This window comes from Kogia breviceps, chromosome 1, assembly GCF_026419965.1.
Source record: "Kogia breviceps isolate mKogBre1 chromosome 1, mKogBre1 haplotype 1, whole genome shotgun sequence".
NCBI classification, from domain to species: Eukaryota; Metazoa; Chordata; class Mammalia; order Artiodactyla; family Physeteridae; genus Kogia; species Kogia breviceps.
This window is the reverse complement of record NC_081310.1, coordinates 21,312,244-21,337,322: the sequence shown is the minus strand read 5'-3', so window position 1 is coordinate 21,337,322 and position 25,079 is coordinate 21,312,244. Positions and strand designations below refer to the sequence as shown.

Here is a 25,079-nt window from a genome sequence, read left to right as displayed (position 1 = left end):
TTCTTTAAGGAAACAAAGCACAATTATGGGAGGTTTAAAGTCTAGGGTTTAAATAACGCCCCAAGCGTAGTCACAAGGCAAAAAAACGGTGACTCAGGAAAGGAGAGAGGACTTAAGTACTCTTAAGTGCTGGCTATTGGTTGGCACAAAAAAGGATTAAGTGTGGAACTGGCCACCAGCTTCGCTATGGGAGAGCCATTTAATACATGTGTGGATAACTTTGTTCATTTATTTTTCTGTTGCGAAAGGAATTTGTAGAAATTTACAGAAAGGCAGCCAAAAGGTATATGAGTCATCCATAATCTTGCTTTTCAGAGACTGCCACTATTAACAGCTGTCAAATGTCTGCCTCTAAGAGTTTCTCTCATCAGATGGATTGGGGTGATTTTTGTCCCTGGTAAGATGTTAACATTACTTCCCCATGAAGCAGGCCTTTTTGGGGTCCTGTCCCAGTGCCCCACCTTCATTCCTACAAGGAATGACTCCCCAAGGTGAAAGTGAGGCAGGAGATAGATGGGCTCCAGGCTAGACACTTAACAACTGGCCTCCTGTTCACACTTCCTGGGGTGAGAAGAAGATGGGCTCCAGGCGGCGGGACATTCATTACCAGCCCCCTGTTTACATTTCCTGAAGCAAGAGACAAACGGGCTCCAGGACTACATATTTATGACCAGACTCCTGTCTATATTTCCAGATCTGCACCTCAGTATAAAAACCAGCAACAGAAATAGGGTAAATAACCAGACATTGGACATTTTTATGGCAGGGATAGAGTGGGACTAAACCCTGTTAAAAGATGAAGAGGTCATACATACATTTCCCATCCTTGGGGCAAGGGAAACATTGCACACGTGCAGAAAGGCTCCTCGGGGGCAAAAAGGAGAGGGCGCCACTCCATAATATGTGATGCTAAGGCCATCCCATAGGCCTCTGGGCTGTAATCCATTTTGGAAAAAAGTTGCGCATGCATGCTGGAGAGGGTCCTGAGGCAGATCAGGTGTGGAAAAAGAAACCAGATAATTGCACAGAGGTAAACAGAGGCGGAAGAACTGCCTTATATAGATGACTTCAATGCCTCTTTACTGTGCTCCTCCTCATTAGGGAGGACGCCCACACCCTTTCTCTCTGGGTGTGCATCTCTGCCTTGCTTCTGTCTTAAATAAACAAACTGTTCTCTGTGTGCTTTCCCACTTCTTGTGCTGTGTCTCTAATAATAAACTTTCTGTTTTTACAGTTTTTGCCTCGTGAGAAATGCATTTTTCACTGGGGGCAGGAGCCATGGGTTATGGTGGCTCGGATTCCCGGTTTTCATCCAGGCGCCCCAGGTTCAATTCCTGGGCAGGGAACTAAGATCTCACTTCACGCCACCACACCCTGCTGCCTCTCCGAGATCAAAAGGGCCCCCTGGCAACACCTGACTCCAAGGCCCCGGGACCAGAATCCTTTTGCGCCATCTCTTACTGGGAGGCACCATCTCTTAAGAAGCCCCTGCAGAGAGGGGCACCTCACTGCTTTGCAGGCCGGCCCAGGCCTTTCTGAGGCCATTCTGATTGTTGGAAAGCTTTTCTCTCTTAGAGCTAAACCCAAGACTCCAGGTGAGGTCTGGATACGTATGCTGAATAGGTAACCCAAGTTGCACTAAGTTTCTTTTTTTTGTCTTTTTTTAAAATCACCTTCCTTGCAGTCAGTTTAAAAAAATCCAAGATGTTTCTTACATGAACTACTTGATATCATCTTTCTCAGTCAGCTGTGGCTGCCTTAACAAAATAGCACTAACTGGGGGGCTTAAACAATAGACACTTATTTCTCACAGTGCTGGAGGCGGGGAAGTCCAAGACCAAGGTGCCGGCAAGGTGGGTTTCATTTTGACACCTCCTCTCTTGGCTTGTAGTGGTCACCACCTCACCATGTACTCACATGACCTCTTTTGTGTGAGTGGAGAGAGGAAGCTCTGCTGTCTCCCCTCATAAGGGCGCTAATCCCATCATGAAGGCTCCCCACACCCACCTCACCACCTCATCTAAACTTTATACCTCTGGGACTTCCCTGGTGACACAGTGGTTAGGAATCTGCCTGCCAATGCAGGGGACACGGGTTCGAGCCGTGGCCTGGGAAGGTCCCACATGCCGTGGAGCAACTAAGCCTGTGCGCCACAACTACTGAAGCCCGCATGCCACAACTACTGAAGCCTACACACCTAGAGCCCGCGCTCCTCAACAAGAGAAGCCACCGCAATGAGAAACCCGTGCACTGCAAGGAAGAGTAGCCCCCGCTCACTGCAACTAGAGAAAGCCTGCGCGCAGCAACAAAGACCCAATGCAGCCAAAAATAAATAAATAGATAAATAAATATAAAATAAACTTAATACCTCTCAAGGCCCCACCACCTAGTGCCATCGCATTGGGGGTTAGGGCTTCAACATATCAATCTCAAGGGGACACAAACATTCAGTCCATAGCACCATGCCAGGTCCACCAACCCTGAATGATTTTGTGAACCAACCCTCATCCAGAAAGGATGACTTTTGAAAGGTCTTTAAAGTGAGGGCTGCCAAGCAGCTTCTCTGGACTCCATTCTAGGATTGTCTGCCTTATGCTGGTCTTTCTGGGACAGACCCCTCCCATCCATGTCCTCTGCCTGGCTCTTGTTTATAGAAAAACTTTATCCTCCTAAGCCTTCCCTGAGTTCTAAAGAATAAATTTAATCAAAGAAGTGATAAAATGCAGAAGCAAAGGAAAACAGTCAAGCAAGACAAAATAATAATAGTTTAGCCACTAAACAAGGTCAGGGATCTTTAGTTGCTCCTCAGGGGCTATAGATAATATTCTGAGCCATGTCCTTTGAGCTGTTTTGCAGATACTGAAATCTCCCCAGGTGGAAGAAGTTAACTGTATGCTGCCCTCAAGCATGCAGACTCCAGAACCCGAAGGTGGATGATATTGACTCCTGATGACCTCACCACCAACCCATCAGAAGAATGTCCACGAGCTGATCATGCACCTCACCCCAACCCTCCCTTATCCTGTCTAAAAACCTTTCCTGATAGCCTTCAGGGAGTGTGGGCCTTTTAAGCACTAGCCACCTGGACTCCTTGCTTGGAGCCCAGCAGTAAATGCATACTTTCCTTCACCACAACCCAGTGTCAGCATATTGGCTTTACTGGGTGAGCAGACCCAAGTCTGGTTCGGTAACAATGCCGTGCTCCATGTATCCAAACTCCCTTGGAAGCCAGTTAAATACTTATTACTTAGCAAAAGTTTAGTGAGTACTTCCAGGCTCTGTCAGAGAGCTGGGGACATGGTAGCAAACAGACAAATACGGCCCCTGCTCTCACAAAGCCCATGTGATGGTTCATGACTGAACTGAACAAATATCTGGATAGGATGATTTCCGGTAGAGAGATGTACTAGGAAGAAAACAAGGGAAATGGACAAGGACAGATTCCAGTTTTGCGGAGCCTGACGCTTATTTGGGGACCCTCTTTTAGAAAAAGAATACATGGGCTATTAGTTTCCCAGGGCTGCCGTAACAAAGTATCATAAACTGGGAGCCTCAACAATTCTCTCACAGTTCTGAAGGCTAGAAGTCCAAGGTGTCGGTTCCTTCAGAGGGCTCTGAGGGCACATGCGTTCCAGGCCTCTCTCCAGTCATTCCTTGGCTGGTAGATGCACTCCCACCCCCATCCTCACCTTCACATGGCATTGTCCCTGTGTTGACGTCTTCTTATAAGTCTTGTTAGATCAGGGGCCCACTCCTCCAGAATGACCTTGTCTTTTTTATTTTTTTAATTTTATTTTTATTTTAGGTTGAAGTATAGTTGATTAACAATGTTGTGTTAGTTTCAGGTGTACAGCAAAGTGATTCTGTTTTATATATACATGTATCTATTCTTTTTCAAATTCTTTTCCCATTTAGGTTATCACAGAATATTGAGCAGAGTTCCCTGTGCTATACAGTAGGTCCTTGTTGGTCATCTGTTTTATATATAGCAGTGTATAGACGTTAGTCCCAAAGTCCCAATTCATTCCCACCCCCTGCCAGCATGACCTCATCTTGGCTAATCACATCCACAATGACCCTATGTCCAATAAGGTCCAATTCTGAGGTATGGGCGCTAGGACTTCAATGTATCTTTTTGGGGGGACAAGATTCAACCCCCAGCACAAGGCTAGGGCTCCTCCAGGGCTTGCAGGGGGCCTGTGCCAGCGGGGGTTCTGAGGCGTAAGCTTCTTCAGCGTGGCAGCAGCTCTACCCCTGGGATGTGGGTGGCGAACTGTGTGGCAAGGGGCCCAGCAGACCCATCAGTGCCCCTCCTGTCCTCTCCACCCACTCTGGAGGTCCCAGTCCCCCTATTGCAGAAGCCCTCCTGGGTCTCTCAAGGGCTTTCTCTGTCCACCCCCGGCAGACTAGAAGTGGCCTCAGGAGACTCCACCCACCAGAGAGGAACATGAGTTGGTGAATGTACACCTCAGCTTCTTCCTCCCTCAGAGGGACTTTTTTTAAAGATCTTTTATCGTAAGTGCAGATGCAGGAAAAACACAGCAAAGACATCGAGGGCTTCTTGAGTTACTCTAAGGCAGACACCCCGTAACCACTGGTGGGACGTTCTGCAGCGTGGTCCGTCCAGTCTCAGGAGCCGCAGCACCAAGGTGACCTTTATCTGGCTTATTTCCCCATCTCGTCGTGCTCCTGGGACCACCTTCCAAATAAGTGGCTTGCACCAAATTCTTGTTTCTGGGTCCGTTTTGGGGGAAACTCAAAAGCAGGCAGTTGGTAAGGAAAGGCATCTTTAAAGAGATGGCATCTGTAGGCTTCCCTGGTGGCGCAGTGGTTAAGAATCCGCCTGCCAATGCAGGGAACACGGGTTCGAGCCCTGGTCCGGGAAGATCCCACACGCCACGGAGCAACTAATCCCGTGTGCCACAACTACTGAGCCTGTGCTCTAGAGCCTGCGAGCCACAACTACTGAAGCCCACGCGCCTAGAGCCCGTACTCCGCAACAAGAGAAGCCACCGCAATGAGGAGCCCACACTCTGCAATGAAGAGTAGCCCCCGCTCGCCGCAACTAGAGAAAGCCCGTGTGCAGCAACGAAGACCCAATGCAGCCAAAACTAAAAATTAAAATTAAAAAAAAAAAAAAGATGTTATCTGAGGTGAGACCTGGGTCTTGAGAAGAGGCGTTGGCCATGCAGGGACACGGCCTAGTGTTGGGGGGCGGCAGGGTGCAGCAGGGTGCGGGGAGGCGGGACACGACGACCGCAGAGGCCCAAGGACAGTGGGCCCCGGGGTGCATGGGGAACAAAAGGAAGCCCGCTGTGGCTGCAGCACAGGCACGCGAGAGGCAGCGGAAGCCTGGAAATCCTGCGCGCGTGCGTGCGTGCGTGCATGCGTGCGTGCGCTGTTTGTCCGCAGGTATGCGAGTCACGTGGGAGGTGGGGTGAGGGGCCCCTGTGGGGAGAGGCCGCCTCCTTCTTCCCTTTTCACCCCTGCGGCCTGACACGTCCCCACACTCACAGGAAGCTGTGTTTTGAAAACCCCATTTCATGTGCCCATTCGAGTCCCACAACAAGTATCTCTTCAGATCAGGTCGTTACGAACCAAATCGTCTCAACACGAGGTGCGCTAAGCGCGGAGATCCCTGAATAACCAGACCCAGCTTCAGCTCCCCTGTGTTGGCTAATGATGGAAACACAATTGCGGTTGCCCAACAGCGGCTCCGAAGCTGGGGCACCCTTTCCAGGAGGAAAATTGGCAGCTACTTAATAAGCCCCAGCTGCAAAGCGGGGGTGAGTCAGGGTGTTGAAAGCCGCCCTCACCTGACGCTGGGGTGGGTGTGGCTCCCTCTCTGACTAATTATTACCTGCCTTTGTTACTGTAGTGTGAGACAGGCCTGCCGTGGAATGCTGGTGGTGTGGATTGACATACCCAGTGACGAGTTTTGCTGAAAAGAGAAACCCACTCAAGTCAGACTCATAGAGACAGAAAGTAGAATGACAGATGCCGGGGGCTGGGGGAGGGTGACTTGTTCAATGGGTACAGACTTTCAGCTCTGTAAGATGAAACGGCTCTGGAGATTGGTTGTACAACAATGTGACTGTACTTAATACTACTTAAGAACGGTTAAGAAGGTAAATTTTGTTACGTGGATTTTACTACAATTAAAAAGAAAAAGCTCTTTACAAAACCCAAGTGATAGACCACAGTTGGAGGTAGCAAACGTTAACTGCTATGGTTCGGAACAATTGTGACATCGCCTTTGCTTTCTGGCACTGTTCCAAATGACCCATCCAGCACCTTGATGTTCCCGGGGCAGTAGACGTCATCACAGCCAAAACCCTCCCAGTGACAGTGCCTTAAGTATCTCATCTCCACAGTCCATCCCTGGGACCCTGGCGACTAGGCTTTACAGCTGAGGCTTATTAAGTAGCAGCCAGTTGTCCTCCTGTTCAGGAGGAGGAGTCGCCATTTTGAGGAGCTCACAGCATCCCGCTGTCACCTTCTTTTCTTGTTGGCAAACTGGGCCCAGGTTTTGCCTGCTTTTCTATACTTTTTTTTTTTTTTTTTTTTTTTTTTTGCGGTACGCGGGCCTCTCATCGTTGTGGCCTCTCTCGTTGCGGAGCACAGGCTCCGGACGCGCAGGCTCAGCGGCCATGGTTCACGGGCCCAGCCGCTCCGCGGCACGTGGGATCTTCCCGGAACCGGGGCACGAACCCGGGTCCCCTGCATCGGCCGGCGGACTCTCAACCACCCTGCCACCAGGGAAGCCCTGCCTGCTTTTGGTAAGATGGCAACTGGAGTATCTAAACTGGGCTTTGCAGGGTTGCATTATTTGGAAAACCATAGCTTCTGAGATAGTTCTTAAAACTGTGTGGTTAAATGTGAGCTCCAGGCCACAGGCTCCTGTTCTGACTTCCACCTAAGTACCCTGTGGCCCAGTCAAATGTGGAAATAACTTGAGGGGGTTACAGGCTATGCCACCCATTCCCACTCCCACCCTTTTGGGTGCCACCCTGTCGCTGGGGCTGCTACCCAAATTCCTGGGAGTGTTGGAATTGATATTATCTTTAAAAAAAAACTTAACACGTTACACTAATTAGGAGAGGGCTCTGAATTGAAGAAAAATGTTCATTGTAAGTCCAAATGCAAAAGTCATGGACTTTGAATTTAGACCCTGGACTTGAGTTGACTGTGGCTTTAGACAAGTTACTTATTCTTTCCTATTCATTTGTTTTCTTGACTGCAAAATGAGGCTGATACCAATGGGAAGATTAACAGGGCATGAAGAGACCAGCCCAGGCAACAGCCCAGTGCCTGGCACATGGCAGGACCCCCGTCAATACTGTGAGGCCCCCAGTTAGTGTTCTCTGGGAACAAGCAGGTTTGTCGCCCTTTCGTCCTCAGAAATAGTTTCGCTTCTTACCGTATCATTCTGTGAAGTAGATTAAATTTTTCCTTCACCTGTGCTTACATTATGAGTTTACTCAGTAAACGTTTACAGAGCCAGGGTAACCCTCAGGGCAGGCAGGTCCAAGTGTGTCTGGAGCAACGTCACTTTTCCCTAGAAGTTCAACCATGGGCCTGAGCTGGAATACGGGGAGGGCACTGGGGAGCGGGTGGGTTTCGGCCTTTGTGGTAGAGCATTCAGAGACCCCAGGATGCCAGACTGCATGGCACGGTAGCCCAGCACCCTTGTTTCACACACGAACAAACAGAGGTTCTTCAGAGATAAGTAAGTAACTTCAGTCATGAAGCCTCACGCTGTGTGGGCTTGGGCTTGGGCTTGGGCTTGGGAACAAGCTACTGAAAGTCTGGGTTCTGGGAGATAAAAAGCTGGCTAGCCTGAAACAAGTTACCTAACTTCTTGGATTCTCTGTTTCCTCCTCCTGTAAATGGAAGTAAGATTGCCGACTTTACATTGTGAGATTTAAAAGGAAATAATGATGCTAAATTGAAATAAGACACTGGGACTTCCCTGGTGGCACAGTGGTTAAGTAAGACTCCGAATTCCCAATGCAGGGGACCTGGGTTCTATCCCTGGTCAGGGAACTAGATCCCACATGCATGCTGCAACCAAGAGTTCGCATGCCACACCTAAAGGAGCCCACGAGCCACAATTAAGGTACCCACGTGCCACAACTAAGACCTGGAGCAACCAAATAAATAAATTTTTTTTTTTTTTTTTTTTTTTTTGTGGTACGCGGGCCTGTCACTGTTGTGGTCTCTCCCGTTGCGGAGCACAGGCTCCGGACGCGCAGGCTCAGCGGCCATGGCTCACGGGCCCAGCCGCTCCGCGGCATATGGGATCCTCCCGGACCCGAGCACGAACCCGTGTCTCCTGCATCGGCGGGCGGATTCTCAACCACTGCGCCACCAGGGAAGCCCAATAAATATTTTTTAAAAAAACCGTTCTTGGGCTTCCCTGGTGGCACAGTGGTTGAGAATCCGCCCGCCGATGCAGGGGACGCGGGTTCGTGCCCTGGTCCGGGAGGATCCCACATGCCGCGGAGCGGCTGGGCCCGTGAACCATGGCCGCTGAGCCTGCGCGTCCGGAGCCTGTGCTCCGCAATGGGAGAGGCCACAACAGTGAGAGGCCCGTGTACTATAAAAAAAATAAAAATAAATAAAAAATAAAAAATAAAATAAAAAACCATTCTTGTCAGAGTGTAGGGTTTTTATTTAAAGAAAGAAAGAAAGAAAGAAGACAGTGACTTTCCTAATACATGATCACTCTTTTTTTTTTTTTTTTTTGCGGTACACGGGCCTCTCACTGAGGTGGCCTCTGTAGTTGTGGCTCGCGGGCACGGGCGCTAGAGAGCAGGCTCAGTAGTTGTGGTGCACAGGCTTAGTTGCTCCTTGGCATGTGGGATCTTCCCAGACCAGGGCCAGAACCCGTGTCCCCTGCCGTGTCCCCTGCATTGGCAGGTGGATTCTTAACCATTGTGCCACCAGGGAAGCCCCTATGATCACTCTTATCTCTGATCCTTTAAGAAAGGAGACAACAAAGGAATCAAAGGGATGAGTGAGACCATGGGAGTCCACCCAGGCGCCTCCGAGGGAGCCTGCCGGAGAGCTCAGGGGCGAAGGAATCTCACACATAGTTGGAGAAATCTCCTGACTCTACAAAGGAAGAGAATCAGGGACTCTAGATCAGTTAGCTAAACGCCAACTGAGTTCCCAAAGGACTAAGGAGGTTTTTGGAATTTGACTTTTGCCCTTTCCTCTGGCCCAGCTCCTCCCTCTGGTGGAAACAAACATCTCTGGTCAAACTGCTTTAGACCCAACTTATCTGGTGGCCCTGGGCTGGGGCCCCAGAGGGAATCGGGTACTCTGAAGGGAAAGAATGAAAAATGAAATCTTCAGGAATTTGATGAATCTGTCGTTCAGAGTTGATTTTTGGTGAATCCTCTTGCTTTTATAGCTGGAGATGAAAAACTTGCTTTTACGAAATCGAGGGATGGCAGAGTTTGAATTAGAATGTGCAGTTGTTTTCAATTCTAAAAGTCCTTAAAGTAGAGTGCAGTGGGTGAGCTACCAGATTTATTTATGAACCCATGAAGAGAAAGCAGCGACCCTGGTGGGGGCACTTGGTCAGGTGTGCACAGAGCCAAGGGGACATGCAGGGTTTAGAAGCCTGGCTGGTTAGGCCGGCACTTTCATTGTCAGCGCTGAAGCAGACATGACAAAGCAACGGAAAAGTGATAAGAAAGTGCTTTCACTCAAGACAATAGCAGAAAAGAACCACTTTCTGGCACGCTTAAGGCCCAGCCTGGAGGGGAAACCAGTTGTCAAGACGTGTGGTTATTAAATCAACTATACTCCAATAAAAATTTTTAAAATAAAATTTGCTTGCAAAATTGTAAAAAACAAACCAAAAAAAGTGTGGTTATGGCTAAAATCGGAGACTGCTGTTCAGGGGGCCGGAAACCTCAACCCTAACCTCCATGTGCCAAAAAAATCTCAGCTAATAAGTGGAATGGAAATTGGAGGCTTCAACCACTGTGAAACAAAGGACTATCCCCTTCCCTTTTTGACCAATGAAGGGTTACTCTGGGTCCCAGGGCGTGTTCCAACAGCCTTGCATAATAACCTCACAGGGGAGGAATATCAGTCACCCTCCTTGGATTGGCAAATTGCTGACCTACAAGGATTTAGAACCCAACATTAAGGGCAACTCAATTCCTCCAGGTCATTTCACGATGCAACGATTCTGTGCCTTTGCTGAGGATTACAAATACAGGGATGTGTGCCTGGTAACACGTAATCCACTCTTTTTTTTTTTTTTTTTTGCTGTGTTTGGGTCTTCATTGCTGCACGTGGGCTTTCTCTAGTTGCGGCGAGCGGGGGCTACTCTTAGTTTGCAGTGCACGGGCTTCTCATCACGGTGGTTTCTATTGTTGCAGAGCACGGGCTCCAGGCGCGATGGCTCCGTAGTTGTGGCTTGCACGTTCAGTAGTTGTGGCTCACGGGCTCTAGAGTGCAGGCTCAGTAGTTGTGGCTTGTGGGCTTAGTTGCTCCGCGGCATGTGGCATCTTCCCAGACCAGGGATCGAACCGATGTCTTCTGCACTGGCAGGTGGATTCTTAACCACTGTGCCAGCAGGGAAGTCCACGTAATCCACTCTTAACTCTAGAAATGCTGCTTGGGTTTCTTCAGGTTCTGCCTTTGGAAGAAAATTCTAAGTGTGTGTCCCAGACCCCCTCGGACCCCTTCCTTTTGATCTTCGTGTGCCAGTTCACACACGCCTGTTATAGCAGCTACCTTCTGAGCGGCAGTGATGCATTCACTTTTTAGCATCTGAAAGCTTCCCCTCTGCTGGGTCCAGTTACTTGCTTTATGAACCATCTGCCAATTTGGATTAAATTTGGCAAAAACAAACTCCGTTTTCAGATGACGTTTCCCATTCTTCCTCCTCCTCTACCATGTCATCAATTTTCCAACCAAAAAGTACTGGCATGCTCTGACCTGCATATCTTTCTGTTGTCAAATCCTGCTCCTTTTTCCAACGGGCACCCTCCCTGGGTTGTTACCACACTCTGTTTTGCTAATCCCCGGCGCAGACCTCACCCTCAGCCCGGTGGGGATCTCTGGCTTTGATGTCTTCGGGCCTCTGCTGCCACCTCGCCTCCACTCTGAGCCCCCGTTGCAGGTGCCACCCTCATCCTTGTCCTATCTCAGAATCAGATACACCGAGACGGTCTCAGGGGTCTAGTGCTGTTGGGTTTCTGAGTGTAAAGATTTTTCAGGGCCTTCCCGGCCCTAGGATTAGACTATCCTTGCTTCATTTCAAATGACTAAGGCTCCTGGAGAGTTTTCCTAAGAAGACAAGAAATAACACATTTCCTTCCTTATCCAAGCAAAGAAACTTTTGAGTCAGCTGGGCCAGTGGAACGGCAATAGCAGCAAGAGCACAGGCACGGACAGCCCTGCCGCGCACAGCGCATATGCCCTCACGCTCATCTCTCGGGACCTCCACGTCTTCATGTGAACATGTGGGATATGGTATCTCTCCCCCCCAGGCCAACATGGATTGAAATGCGAGCCTGTGGGGACAGTCTGGCAGAGTTCATCGTGACTCTCCTATGTAAGGCACTGAGTCCTTCGTTACTGAATTCTTTCTTTTTAAATTTAATTCTTTCTTGTAAAAAAATTTTTATTGGAGTACAGTTGACTTACAATGTGTGTACGTTTCACGTGTACAGGAAAGTGATTCTTTTCCCATATAGGTCATTACAGTATTGAGTAGAGTTCCCTGTGCTCTACAGTATATAGTAGTGTGTGTATGTCAATCCCAATCTCCTAATTTATTGCTTCCCCTCACGTTTCCCCTTTGGTAACCATAAATTTAATTTCGAGATCTGTGAGTCTTTCTGTTTTGTAGAAAAGTTCATTTGTATTATTTTCTTAATATCATGTAAGTTTCAGGTATACAATGAAGTGATTCACAATTTTTATTTATTTTAAAATAGTTATTTATTTATTTTTGGCTGCATTGGGTCTTAATTGCGGCACGCGGGATCTTTCATTGTAGCACACGGGCTTCTCTCTAGTTGTGGCGTATGGGCTTAGTTGCTCTGCGGCATGTGGGATCTTAGTTCCCTGACTAGGGATCGAACCCACATCCCCTGCATTGGAAGGCGGATTCTTAGCCACTGGACCACCAGGGAAGTCCCATTTGTATCCTTTTTTTATTAGATCCCACATATAAGTGATATAATATGATGTTTGTCTTTCTCTGACTTACTTCACTTAGTATGATAATCTCTGGGTCCATCCATGTTGCTGCAAATGGCTTTTAAAAGAATTTATTTATTGTATTTGTTTATTTTTTGCTGTGTTGGGTCTTCGTTGCTGCATGCGGGCTTTCTCAAGTTGCGTCGAGCGGGGGCTACTCTTCATTGCAGTGCACAGGCTTCTCACTGCAGTGGCTTCTCTTGTTGTGGAGCACGGGCTCTAGGCACACGGGCTTTAGTAGTTGTGGCACGCAGGCTCAGTAGTTGTGGCTCGCGGGCTCTAGAGCGCAGGGTCAGTAGTTGTGGCACAGGGGCATAGTTGGTCCGTGGCATGTGGGATCTTCCTGGACCGGGGCACGAACCCGTGTCCCCTGCATCGGCAGGCGGACTCTCAACCACTGCGCCACCAGGGAAGCCCAGTAAGTGCATTTTTACTTTGGATTTAAACCTTAGTATTTCATATTAGAATTTAGAAGGGCCCTTTCCTCAGCTTCTGCTAAAATGCTTGATCTTTCCGAGGAAGCTAAGGCAGTGTTGAAGTGAGGGAGGCCCTCATTTCTGGTGCTCACTGCACCTGGCAGCCGCCCGCTTGGCATACACCCCTCCACAGCCTCTGTCTCCGAGCTCACCTGCATCTACCCAACCCTTATCCTGCACGAGGATGAGGTGCCACTAACGTCGGGTATGATCAACGCCCTCATTAAAGCAGCCCGTGTGAATGTCGAACCTTTCTGGCCAGGTTTGTTTGCAAAGGCCCTGGCCAATGTCAACATCAAGACGCTTATCTGCAACACAGGGCTAGTGGCCCTGCCCAGCAGGAGGTCCTGCCCCGATGGAGGACAAAATGGGAGCAAAAAAAGAAGGCTCTGAGGAGTCTGACGATGGCATAGGCTTTGGTCTTTTTTTTATTAAATCTCCTTTGTGTTATGTTCAATCAAAAGCTGACCTCTTAAAAAAAAAGTTAAAAAAGAATTTTAGATCATTAAGTCAGAAACCCCCAGAGATCTAGCCAGAACTGCTGGCACACAGGAAGGGATGGACAAGACAGTGGAACGAAAGCACATTTGGTAACGCGTGGGAACTATATTTTCCTTCCCGCTCCTGTCGCAGGACTAGGCTCATGAGACAAGCCTTGTGAAGCATGGTCAAGAGTCTGGGTTCTGGAGTCACTGTCTCAATCTTAGATCCTGTCTCTGCAACTCACTAAGTGTGACCTTGAGCCAGCTACTCTCTGAGCCTGTCTTCTCGTCCTTAAAATGAAGATATTAATAGTACTACCTACATCACAGACATACTGAGAATGAAATAAGATAATGCATAAACTTAGTTCAGGGCTCAGTGAATAGTAAGAATTCTCAATAAATGGCCACAGTGTTCAGTGGACTGAACACACATTTACTTAAAGGTTATTCAAATGCCCTCCATCTTTTGTTTCTGTTTTTTTTTTTAAATTAACTAATTAATTTTTGGCTGCATTGGGTCTTCATTGCTGCACGTGGGCTTTCTCTAGTTGCGGTGAACGGGGGCTACTCTTTGTTGCGGTGCGCGGGCTACTCACTGCGGTGGCTTCTCTTGTTGCGGAGCACGGGCTCTAGGCGCGCGGGCTCAGTAGTTGTGGCGCACGGGCTTAGTTGCTCTGCGGCATGTGGGATCTTCCTGGACCAGGGCTCGAACCCATGTCCCCTGCATTGGGATTCTTAACCACTGCACCACCAGGGAAGCCCTTGTTTGTTTTCAATGAAAAGCTTCTCAAGTTTCAGGATAGCCTCTGTTGGTCTCTCTCCATTCATTAAGCATTTACTTTGAGCCAAGCAATGTTCTTGTTAGGGTTGGGGAACAGAGAAATAAAAGATCATCCCTGCCCTTAAGAAATTACAGCCTCAGGGGAAAACAAACTATGTGTATTTACAAAATAGTATGTGGACCACAAGTGAGATAAACACTGGTTGGAGAGTCCAAAAAGCGGCACCTGACCTGCTGGCGAGAGGGATGGGCTACAAAATACTGGTGTGAGCCCAAAGGACCCAGACCAGGAATGGGGAAAGGGAATCTAGGCAGAAGGGAGGACTCGTGCAAAGCTACTGAACCATAGGTGTCAGGACCTATCCTTGTGTCTTCAAGGCTCTGCTGCCCAGCCTTCCTACCGCCCTGACTTGTAGGTCTCTCTTCGGAAAAGTCACCGCCAGTGACGGAAAGAATGGCCCAAGCTGGCAGCTGGAAGCTAGACTGGCCTGGAGACCGCTAGGAGGCTGAACCTCCGTCAGGCAAGAGGTCATGTAAGCAGAGCTGGCAAGTTTTCGGAAGGACAATGAGTCACCCCCTTCTACGGACGAGGAAGGAAATGGAGCTGAGGTGGAGCTGAGCTGGCAGATCTGGGGGTTTTCAGCACTTGCCCGGCAGCTGAGCCACTGACTGAAGTTCTGCAGCTAAAGGGGAGTGAGTGGAGCGCTCAGTTAGTATCAAACCCAAGGGGAGGTTTCACAGATACTTTTACTGACTGAGCCCGTACATCTGAATTGTAAAGTTGGTTCTATTATCACTCCAAACGTTAAAGCAGAGGGTCATTAAGCAATAGTTCGAAGACAGTAGGAATTTTCCCAGGCAAGAGGATAAGGAAGGGAAAGCAAAGTACTCTGTCTCCCCGGATTAGGTCTGTGAAAACCCAGTCCTTCTGAGGGTGAGTGCTGTACTCTTCACCACCAGATGTGAAACTGCAATACAGCTGGGAATTATGCAAGTAAGAATTTTATCATATCTTGTATTCAGGATGACAGAGGGTTGGTGTTGTCTACAAATTGTAGACTCTTTGATTTTTTGATACCACGGATTACTTTAAGATAGTTCACCAGGGACATCCCTGGGCGGTCCAGTGGTTAAGACTCTGAGCTCGCACTGCAGGGGGCACAGGGTTTGATCCCTGGTCGGGGGAAGATGCCACATGCTGCGCGGCCCGGCCAAAAAAAAAAAGATAAAAAAAATAGTTCACCATATTACACTAAATTTACCCAAATGACACGTTTCAGGTAACCAGGACTGCCAGCCTAACAGCCCTCGATACTGGCTACTTGACACCAACCATCTACCATCAGACCCAACGAGCTTCCGCTGAAACAAAATGACAAGAAACTCTTTATCAGTTAGTTGAGTTGCTTGATAAACACTATTTATTGTGATCAACAGCTCAGTCTATTAGGTGTTTTAATAACGTAAATCCTTATAGTGAAAACAAACTAGAAACAGCTTTTGAAAAGCTTTTTTTACGATATGCTTACAAGGTGTCAGACCTAAGTAAAAACATCCACCACGGTGGTGGTGATACAACGAACGAGTTTCCTGTGAGTAAAGCTGAATGCTGCGCAGATAGGCTGACTGTTTACAGCCAAATTAGCTTCTTGATACCATGAAGATCAGACTTCGTATTTGTAGGAGGGCAGCTTCTAAACATCGCTGGTCTTTTTAGTAATGCAAAAATTCCACTTTCTCAGCTATTCTGGAGTTTCAGAGAGGAATTCCTTTGGCCTTAATGACATTTACTCCAGAACCACACTGCCTTTTTGATGCCTCTTCACCCTCGAATAGGGACTTATTGTATCATCCATCACAAAATCATACAGTACTTTTATCCAGGAATTGTAGTGGGGGAGGCTCTCATAATACTCAGCTGCTATCTTCCTCACCTGGAAGGGAAAATACAGCAAGATGAGTGAGTGCCAACTGAGTCCTGTTACAGACGACAGATGAACGTCTGACACACACACTCGGGAGAAACCACGAGACTTTCTCCTGCCTCCCTCTCAAATAAATAAATAAATAAAAGCAGCAGCTTTGGGAATTCTAAACAAAAAGCAGCTTACATTTCAGCAGTAACATATACTTGATCCTCTAGAATTACTGACGTTCCAACAACCCCTGAGGGACTAAATATACTGGTTTACTTGTAAAAGTTGGCGGCTGTACTCGTTAACAACAAATACTTGCAATCCAATCAGCTTGCTGCTTTTTAAGTGTCGTACTGCATGGCCGCCACTGTAGGGTTTAAAGGCACCACTTGATCCTCTGCCATTGAGGAACCTACAAAAACTGATCAATTTTTGTGGCATGCCAGTTAGAAATTAATCACTTATCAAGTGTGCAGTTCAGCCATCTCAAGTTGAGAATGTCTTTTTAAAAAATTACTGCTGCCAGGGTGATGAGCAAGCAAAACTAGTTGCTGCTGCGTAAGAAAAAATTCTGTGGCTTCAACGACGTGTACAAAAACTACCCTAATAAATCCCAAAGGAAAACAAAAACACAGACTCCAAGATGTTGAAGAGAGACAGCACGAGAAACATAGAAAAAATTAAAGAACCTTGTTGTTGTGATAAAAATATTCTAAAATTGATTACAGTGATAGTTGTACAACTCTGAACAATCTATAAACCATTAAATTTTAAGTGGATGAATTGTATCTGTGAGTTACATCTCGATAAAGCTGTTAAAAGAAACCTCGCTATACATACCTGTTAACTAACCACGTGACAGTTATATGCAACATAACTACTGCAGCACAACAACTGTAGAACAAGATACTCCTTGGTATACATCATAGAAAAAGCAGGAAAAGGAAGACTTAAGAGAGCTCTGAGAATGTTTGTTAGTTTAGTTAAGCAACAGGAAAACAGTGTGGAATGGAGTGGGAACTCAATACTCACTGATGAACCATGGGCCTTAGGTCAAGTAATGTTTAAGTTGAACAGTTCAGGGACTGTTCAAGAAAATTACAAGTCAAAGTATGTGGCTTATATTGGAAAAAATTAATTATTTTGCTCCAAAGATGACTGGCTTTCTCCTTAAACCATAACCTCTTAAAATATAAAAATGTACTGTCCTAGTCAGGGGAGAGGCAAGCAAAGGCGGGCGCACTCTTCGGGCCAAAATGACACAAAGTAGCTGCACTAGCACCACATTACACCGGTTTCAAAGCTGTCTTCGGCCAATTGTGTGGTGTTTTCCCTCATTTTATTTTGAAAAATGTAAAACCGACAGAAAAGTTGAAAAAACAGAAAAACCAACACCCATATGCCCTTCACCTAGGTCCACCAACTGACACTATGCCACGGCCACTTTCTCTCTCTCCATATATAGTACACACCACATACTTTGCTCTTTCTTTGACGAAAGGAAGCTGCAGACATTATATGAAAACTAACCCTGAATACTTCACCCCTAAATATTCTACACGTATCTTCTAAGAACGAGGACATTCCCCGACAAAACCATAATACCATTACCACACCCAAGAAATTTAACACTGACACAGTATTATGTATTACACGGTCCAGATTCAAAATTTCCCCACTAACTCAATGTCTTTTCTAGATTTTTCTTTCCTCAATTGGCAATCCAATCAATAATCAAACGTTATATTTCATTGTCATGTTGTATATGAATCTGCAGACAGTCAACATTTAAAAACTGAAGAGGAAATCTATAAAATTTGGTTGGGTGGATATGATAGCATAACATACCTGGCTATGGTTCCCTTATATCACAGCTAAAAAAAAAAAAAAAAATCAAAAAACCCTGATATTACATATCATACCACTTCCCCTTTTTAGAATTACAGAAACATTTTTATGGTAATGGAATTGTAAAAGCTATCCATTCTGAGGATGGCAAGTCTAATAAGAGAACTCATCAGAAATACAACTGAAGTTTGGAGAGGATCATCCTTTTTCGGGAAGGGTGAAAGGATAAGTGTCAATGTGCTGTCTTTCATTTACTCCACAAACGACACACTGAAAGTCTACGTGACAGGAAACAGATGGTCGCTACCTGTGGGAAATCTGTGGTACTGGAAACTGAAGTTCACTTATTTTGCAGAGCAATTATGTAGGACCTCTGTATTTCACAACAAACCGAATCAAAGCTTAGCTAAGTGTATTCAGTTTAACAGTGATAAAGGTTATGTGAACTTTCCCTCCCTTCACAGAGGGAATTCATTCTCTATTTCTGAATTACTTTACATGTGAGCCAATTCTGCAGACCCCCCAACATTCTAAACCAGACGTGTTACCGCTAGGCTTAGGGATCCAGGACAGTGAACTCTTTAGGAGTAAAGTTAGGCTGTGGCCAACTCAGGACTTGGACTCTTGCTGTTTTCTTTGATGAACAGCCTAGATGGACGAAATATACTAGATTCCAATTTAAATGAGCAGGTCAAGAGTAATTTTGATCATATAACCATCAGAAATTAGAATATGTATCAAATCCTTTACTTACCAGGGGAAGGCTTTTTCCGGGAATGCTGGGGAAGTCGTGGTGTTCATTATGGTAACCCACATTGAAGGTGAGTAAATTCAGAGGCCCGTAGTATGAGTAAGTTTCATGTCCTTTTAAGAACATGTAATGTTCAGCTATAAAATGTCCGGAGATTGGGTGCAAACCTAGGCCAAGTAAGGATGCTGCCAACATGTAGACTAAAGATTTAATTCCCAAAACGTAGTAAATCACAACATCAAAAGTGATCTGGATCACAGTATTGATAATTTCCAGATAAGAAATTGGTTTGGGGTTGATGAACAGAGGTCGAAAAGCATAAAAGAGAGGTTGAAGAATAACCCATATAAACTTTCTGAAAGTGGTACAGAAGAACCAGCCTTCAAAATCAGTTGGAATATCCACATCGACACCATCACCTCCGAGGTATCGATGATGATCCATGTGATACCTCTTAAAGGAAACTGAATATGGAACACCAATAGGGAGATTAGCAAATATTCCAAACCAGCGATTCCACATAGGTTTGCATTGGCCAAAAGCACTATTGTGGGAAACTTCATGAATAGCCAGAGTCATTGAATGATTAATGCAGCTGCCAAAGGCATATGCCCAAAATAGGACCCATTTCCAGTCCAAGTCCTTTACTAAGTAAAATGCAACAAACTGAGTGAGAACCATCAAAATTACAATCCATATCAAGTTGGAATCAGGTTTCATTAAGGATTTTATCTCTGGATACTTTGCTGTAAGGGAAAAACAAACAAAAAATCAGAGACTGAGAAAAGTGCACAATAGTTCTGCAATTACAATTAAACTAACATCAATTAAATTAATACATCGATTAATTTTTTTCTTTTTCCAAGTCATTATATGCCCTCTATTAGAGACTTTATCCAATATTTGTCTACTTCAGGGAAGGAGTGTATTCAACAGTAAAGTTACTAAATACTATGTCACAACAAATTGAGAATTTATGTGGAAAAAAATGAGCCTCAAAATGTAGACTCTCCACAATAACAGAAAGATAGTCACAAATGAGTAAAGATTTCATGTTATCTAGTTGCCTTTTCACTCCTAACAATTTTTTGTACATTAAATTTGTAAGTTTTACAAAGTGGTAAACATAATGTGGTAAACCCTATGTGTCTGACAGATTACAGACTATTACAATATACTTTTGTATAATATATATATACAGTATACTATATATGCAATATACTTATATATAATATATACATATTATATACAATATATTATATACTTAGCTTTCATAATTTCCTTTTTAATGACTAAATCACTTCTAGTTGCCAGTTGTAACTTCTAACCATTTTCCTATTTTTAGACATTTAGATATATAAATTTTTGCTAATGTAGATTTTTTCTAGTCATCTGGAAATTAGGGTAATTTCCAAAAAACTCTATGGATTCACAACACCACCACCCCTTCTTTCTTTCTTTCTGCATTAGAACTGAACAATGCTAATTTGTGTTAGATTATTATTTGTTGAATTCACATGCAAATATCCAAGTACTATGAAAAGGGCCAGTAATAAAAATCTCTGCATTTCAGGCAAGTGTCGCCTACAGGCAAATGCAGATTCTTCTCTGTATCTCGGCACTCCAGAGATGGGAAGCCCAGATATAATGAACATCTTTTGTTTTGTGTGTTGTCAAGTATGTTTGACCCAGGACAGCAAAAGGAAGAAGGACCTTTTTCTTGGGACAGGTCATTCAGAGTGTTCTTGAAAAGATTCAGAAGAAAGAAGAGCAGCTTCACCCTCTTTTCTCTAAATGTGAAATGAAGAATTCAATAAAAGCTTAAAATGCAAGACAGGAAGTTATTTAAGTCTAGTTTTATATATAAGAAATAAGGGTAGTGTTAATTCGAGGTAATTTTTCTTGTTTCTTTCCTTTCTCCTCTTCTGTCTCCACTCCCTAACCTCTCATCTTTGTTGGTATTAGTTCATTTCATCAATGTTAACAATTATGTAGGCAACAGGCCAAAAAAAAAAAAAATCCTTTTGAGGGTTACTTTTTGATTATTGATTACTCAATAGGTTTGAGTCTAAAACTAATTACCCTGGGATAAATGAAAAACTCAAGTCATTCATTAAAATATGGGCATTTTGAGCAGTCCTCCAAACATAGAATAGTTCATTGGTGGGTAAGTAGTAAATCTTTTGTATTAAAATGTGTTATCTGTTTAGAGCTCCAGCATTTTTACCTTACATAAAACTAGATTAAACTGACACGTCTGACAAAGGACAGAAGATAACACACAGTTCGTAGTTACTCTAAAATCATGAAACAAAGATGGCACATTTTTCTCAGACAAATCAACTTCCTCCAAGTAATTCTGTACCAAATTTTTGCAAAGCTGTAATAGTATATAAAAACCAATACTAGCATGCCAATGTAATTAAATGGGGGGAAAGAATAGTCTTTTCAACAAATGGCGCTGGAACAACTGGTCATCCATGTGTAGAAGAATAAAACTGGACCTCTCTCTTACACCATACACAAAAATTACAAAAAGGAGCTGAGGGCTTCCCTGGTGGCGCAGTGGTTGAGAGTCCGCCTGCCAATGCAGGGGACACGGGTTCGTGCCCCGGTCCGGGAGGAACCCACATGCCGCGGAGCGGCTGGGCCCGTGAGCCATGGCCTCTGAGCCTCCGTGTCCGGAGCAGGTGCTCCGCGACGGAAAAGGCCGCAACAGTGAGAGGCCCGCGTACCGGAAAAAAAAAAAAGGAGCTGAGTAATGATACATGCTACAACATGGGTGAACCTTGAAAACATTATGCAAAGTGAAGGAAGTCAGTCACAAAAGACCAAATATTTTATGATTTCATTCATATAAGAAACGTCCAGAATAAGCAAATCTATAAAAACAGAAAGATTAGTGGTTGCCCAGGACTGGAAGATATGGAGACTGCTTATGAGTATAGGGTTTCTTTTCAGGGTGACAAAAACTTTCTAAAAATTAGATTGTAGTGATAGTTTAAAACTCTGTGAATACACTAAAAACTCACTGAATTGTACACTTTAAATGAGTGAACTTTCAGGACTTCCCTGGCGGTCCAGTGGTTAAGACTCTGGGCTTCCAATGCAGGGGGAACAGGTTTGATCCCTAGTCGGGGAATTAAGATCCCACATGCCCTGCGGCATGGCCAAAAAAAAAAAAAAAAAAAGATGAACTTTATACTTTGTGAATTATATCTTAATAAGCTGTTAAAAAATGCTGTTTCACTGTTGGGGAAGTACAGCAGTAAAAGGAGCACTTCTTGTGATTATCTGACCCACTAATAATGGTCTAGTCCCTAGCCTTCATTAATTTCGTACATAAATTTTGTAAATTTAGCGTACAGATGGTGGTTGGTTTTTTTTTTTTAATTTATTTATTTTTGGCTGCGTTGGGTCTTCGTTGCTGCACGCGGACTTTCTCTAGTTGCGGGGAGCGGGGGCTACTCTTCGTTGTGGTGCGCGGGCTTCTCACTGCGGTGGCTTCCCTTGTGGAGCACAGGCTCTAGGCGCGCGGACTTCAGTGGTTGTGGCACGAGGGTTCAGTAGTTGTGGCACGCGGGCTCTAGAGCGCAGGCTCAGTGGTTGTGGTACACGGGCTTAGTTGTCTCCCAGACCAAGGCTCGAACCAGTGTCCCCTGCATTGGCAGGCAGATTCTTAACCACTGCGCCACCAGGGTTGTTAAACAACATATCCATATTCTCTGGTGCTTCCCCCCCCACAAAACCTGATACATTTGAGAAATATCTCATCATTTAAGTATAATTTAAACAAGCCTCCAGATTTTTATCTTTCCTGAGGGTATTCCATCACCACCCCTGAAATGGAACACTGAGCGGTATTTATTTACACCTGCAGGGAAAATGACGTTTTCATTGAGAAATATGTAGTCCTTTTACTTTCCAAGTGAAACGGTCCAGTGATGATAAGTTTGTGGAAAAAAGGTTCAGTGTTGAGATAAGCATGAACAAGCACCTTTTTACTTCCTTGATTTTCTGAACTTTAAATAGATAGCTAAGTTCCAGTATTCAGGAGTTGGTTTTTATAGTGTGGATACCAGATTATTCTTATGTAATGTATTGATCAGGCATAGATAAAATGTACCATATGCTATCTCCTATGTGTGATTTGCAAAATACACATTTTGATTAAAAATAAAAAGGAAAGCATCCAAGAACCAAACTCTCTTAAAAGGATACCCTTAATAGCAACTATAAACGTTCAAGCTCCCACCTTACTGATTCAATTTTTAAAAATCCATTTCAAAGGGATCTACTAACTCTTTTTTTAAACAATTTATAAAGTTCTTTAACAGTGTAAAATAGTCCCTAGTGTCAGAAGGATATGGGTTTAAATCTAGGTTCCTCCATTTACTAGATCTGTGACCACGTGCTACCAAACTCTGGTTCCGCTGTTTGCGGAACTCAAGAGACAAGTATTGGCTGGAAAGGAAAGGTTGCTTTATTCAGGAGGCAGGCAACCTGGAGATGAACTCCAGTCCAAGAGACAACTATGAAGAGTCTGCTCGACCATGAAAGTTTTTAAAGGGTGAACTCCTTTCTTTTTGTGAAAACATGAAATTTCTAACTTACCCAACAAAAATCAGGGGCTTGCTTTTTCTTTTCACTGCACAAATGGATGCAGAGGAAAAAAAACTAGGGGAATACTGTGTATGAGAAAGAATTCCTCCTATTCAATTTACCACCCATTAGTTTCCAGATCTTTGAAACAACAGCAAAGAGGTTAAAAGCAATGCTTTGGAGGTAATCTAACCCAGATCAGAATCCCCCTCTAACATTTACTTATTCACTCTTACTTCATCTTTAAAACAGGGATAATACCTAACTAATTACTGGGAGGATTAAATTGTGTAATGTTTGTAAAGCACTCAACACAATGCCTAGCTTACCATTAAGAGTACCCTGGGAGAGATGAGAGAATTCTCTATATAATATAGAAGCAGCAAATAGCTGAGCGCCTTACGCCTCTAGAGAGTTGAATAAGGCCTAGTTAACCTTGTGTAAAGGCCCTAAACTAGCAGTCAGGGGACCAGAAGGCTAATCCTGGCAAGTCTTCCATAATTCAGCCTTTTCGTCCACAAAACTGGGATGGATGAAGAATATATATGAATCTGCCCTTCTTGCATGAGCCTCGTTGCGAGGATCAGTGAGAACACCGTGAGCTCAGCAGGATCCGGACCCTGGAACGCTTACCCTTCCAGCCCGAGAAGACCCCGGAGTCAAACGGGTCGGGTACCACGAGTCCCCTCCCCGGCCCAAGGCAGCAGCCGCCAGCGGCAGGATGGCCTGCTGGCTCCGACCAACGTCAGCGCGCCCCGCGCGTGGGCCGCCAGATGTTCCAGGACCACGCCCTGCCGCGCACACGCTCGCAGCCCGGCTCTGCCGGGGCCGGCTACCGGGAGAGGGAGGAGGAGGGAGAGGAGGAGGAGAGGGGAGAGGGAGGACCGAGACGGGGACAGGGAGGAAACGGTGCCGACCGGCGGCACGAGAATCTCCAAGCGAGAGGATCTACCCAAGGGTGGCCTAGTCGCGGGGACCCGGCTGAGCAAACCCTGGCCCCGACCGCACGCCCGCGCTTGGGGGCGCGCCTGCGCCTCCCTGCCGAAGGGCAGGGGCCGCGCGGTGGGACGGGGGAGCGCGGGGATCCCTCCCTCCTTCCCTCCCGCTCCGGCCCAGCGCCTCGCCCGGCTTTTCCCGCGCGGCCAGGCGGCCGGGGCGGCGGGACGCGGCAGGGAGTCGACTCTTAACCGGCCTCGGGCGCGCAAGGGCCGCGCGAGGAGGGCGCGTCCCGGTGGCGGGAGGCTGCGCACGCACATAACGGGGCGCGGGCCCGGACCTCACCCAGGATCTCCTGGCGCCGACTGGCGTGGGGCTGGTCGGTGTAGACCCACTCGAAGTCTTCCCGCGAAACGCGGTTCCCCATGGCGGCGGCGGCTCGCGGGTTAGCTGCCGGCTCTCGCTCCTGGCCGGGATCCTCGAGGCGGAGGCGGAGATGAAAGCGAAGGCGGCGGCTCCGTGACTGGTGTCAGCTGGCTGCTGCGGAGCCGGAGAGCAGTCGCCGACCGGGGCGGAGCCTCGAGGCCCCGCCCCTCCGGCCCCAACCACCACCACCACCACCACCCCGCCCCGGAGCGTGGCAGGCGGGGCGGAGGCCCCCGCGGTGGGCGGGATTCCGTGGCTCACTGGCTGGGGGTTCTGAGGTGCTGAGACTCGGCGACCGGCTGAGAGGCCGAGTTCCTCCAAGTCCCGGGCTCCTTGCGGCCTGTCCTGCGCGGTGCCCGTGCCCAAGGCCGGAAAAAGGTGAAAAAGAAAAGAAAGGTCTCGAGTTAAATAAGACTGCTCTTTAGCGCCTCGGGGAAAGGCCGGAGCTCAATCACGAGGATCCTTGGTCATAAATAAATGGCGACTCGCCCAAATTTTGTTTGATTTTGAAAAGCAGCTTATTCACGGAGCTGTTTTTGGCTGCCTCCTGGAAATAATACCTCAGGAAAAAATGCGGAGCTTGTGGTGATTTAGAGCTAATTAAGAAAAAGGAAATCACTGTTGTTG

The 25,079-nt window shown here is 46.2% G+C and overlaps 1 protein-coding gene and 1 pseudogene across 2 annotated transcripts; one reads left to right on the top strand and one right to left on the bottom strand.

Moving 5' to 3' along the window:
• The first annotated feature begins 7,278 nt into the window (after positions 1 to 7,278).
• LOC136793472 (large ribosomal subunit protein P1-like) lies at positions 7,279 to 15,339 on the top strand (annotated as a pseudogene).
• Positions 15,340 to 15,393: 54 nt separating this feature from the next.
• On the bottom strand, positions 15,394 to 24,862 carry DEGS1 (delta 4-desaturase, sphingolipid 1). Of its 2 annotated transcripts, XM_067028312.1 has the most exons (4): positions 24,372 to 24,603; positions 18,492 to 19,234; positions 17,738 to 17,763; positions 15,394 to 15,907 (listed from the first exon to the last, which is right to left on the bottom strand). In XM_067028312.1, the coding sequence occupies exons 1-3, from the start codon at positions 24,451 to 24,453 to the stop codon at positions 17,758 to 17,760; spliced, it is 831 nt and encodes a 276-aa protein (XP_066884413.1). In that variant the 5' UTR covers positions 24,454 to 24,603; the 3' UTR covers positions 15,394 to 15,907; positions 17,738 to 17,757. The 2 variants fall into 2 exon arrangements, with proteins under 2 accessions (XP_066884413.1, XP_058925473.1); XM_059069490.2 differs by lacking the exon at positions 17,738 to 17,763 and having other exon boundaries at positions 24,372 to 24,862.
• Positions 24,863 to 25,079: the final 217 nt, after the last annotated feature.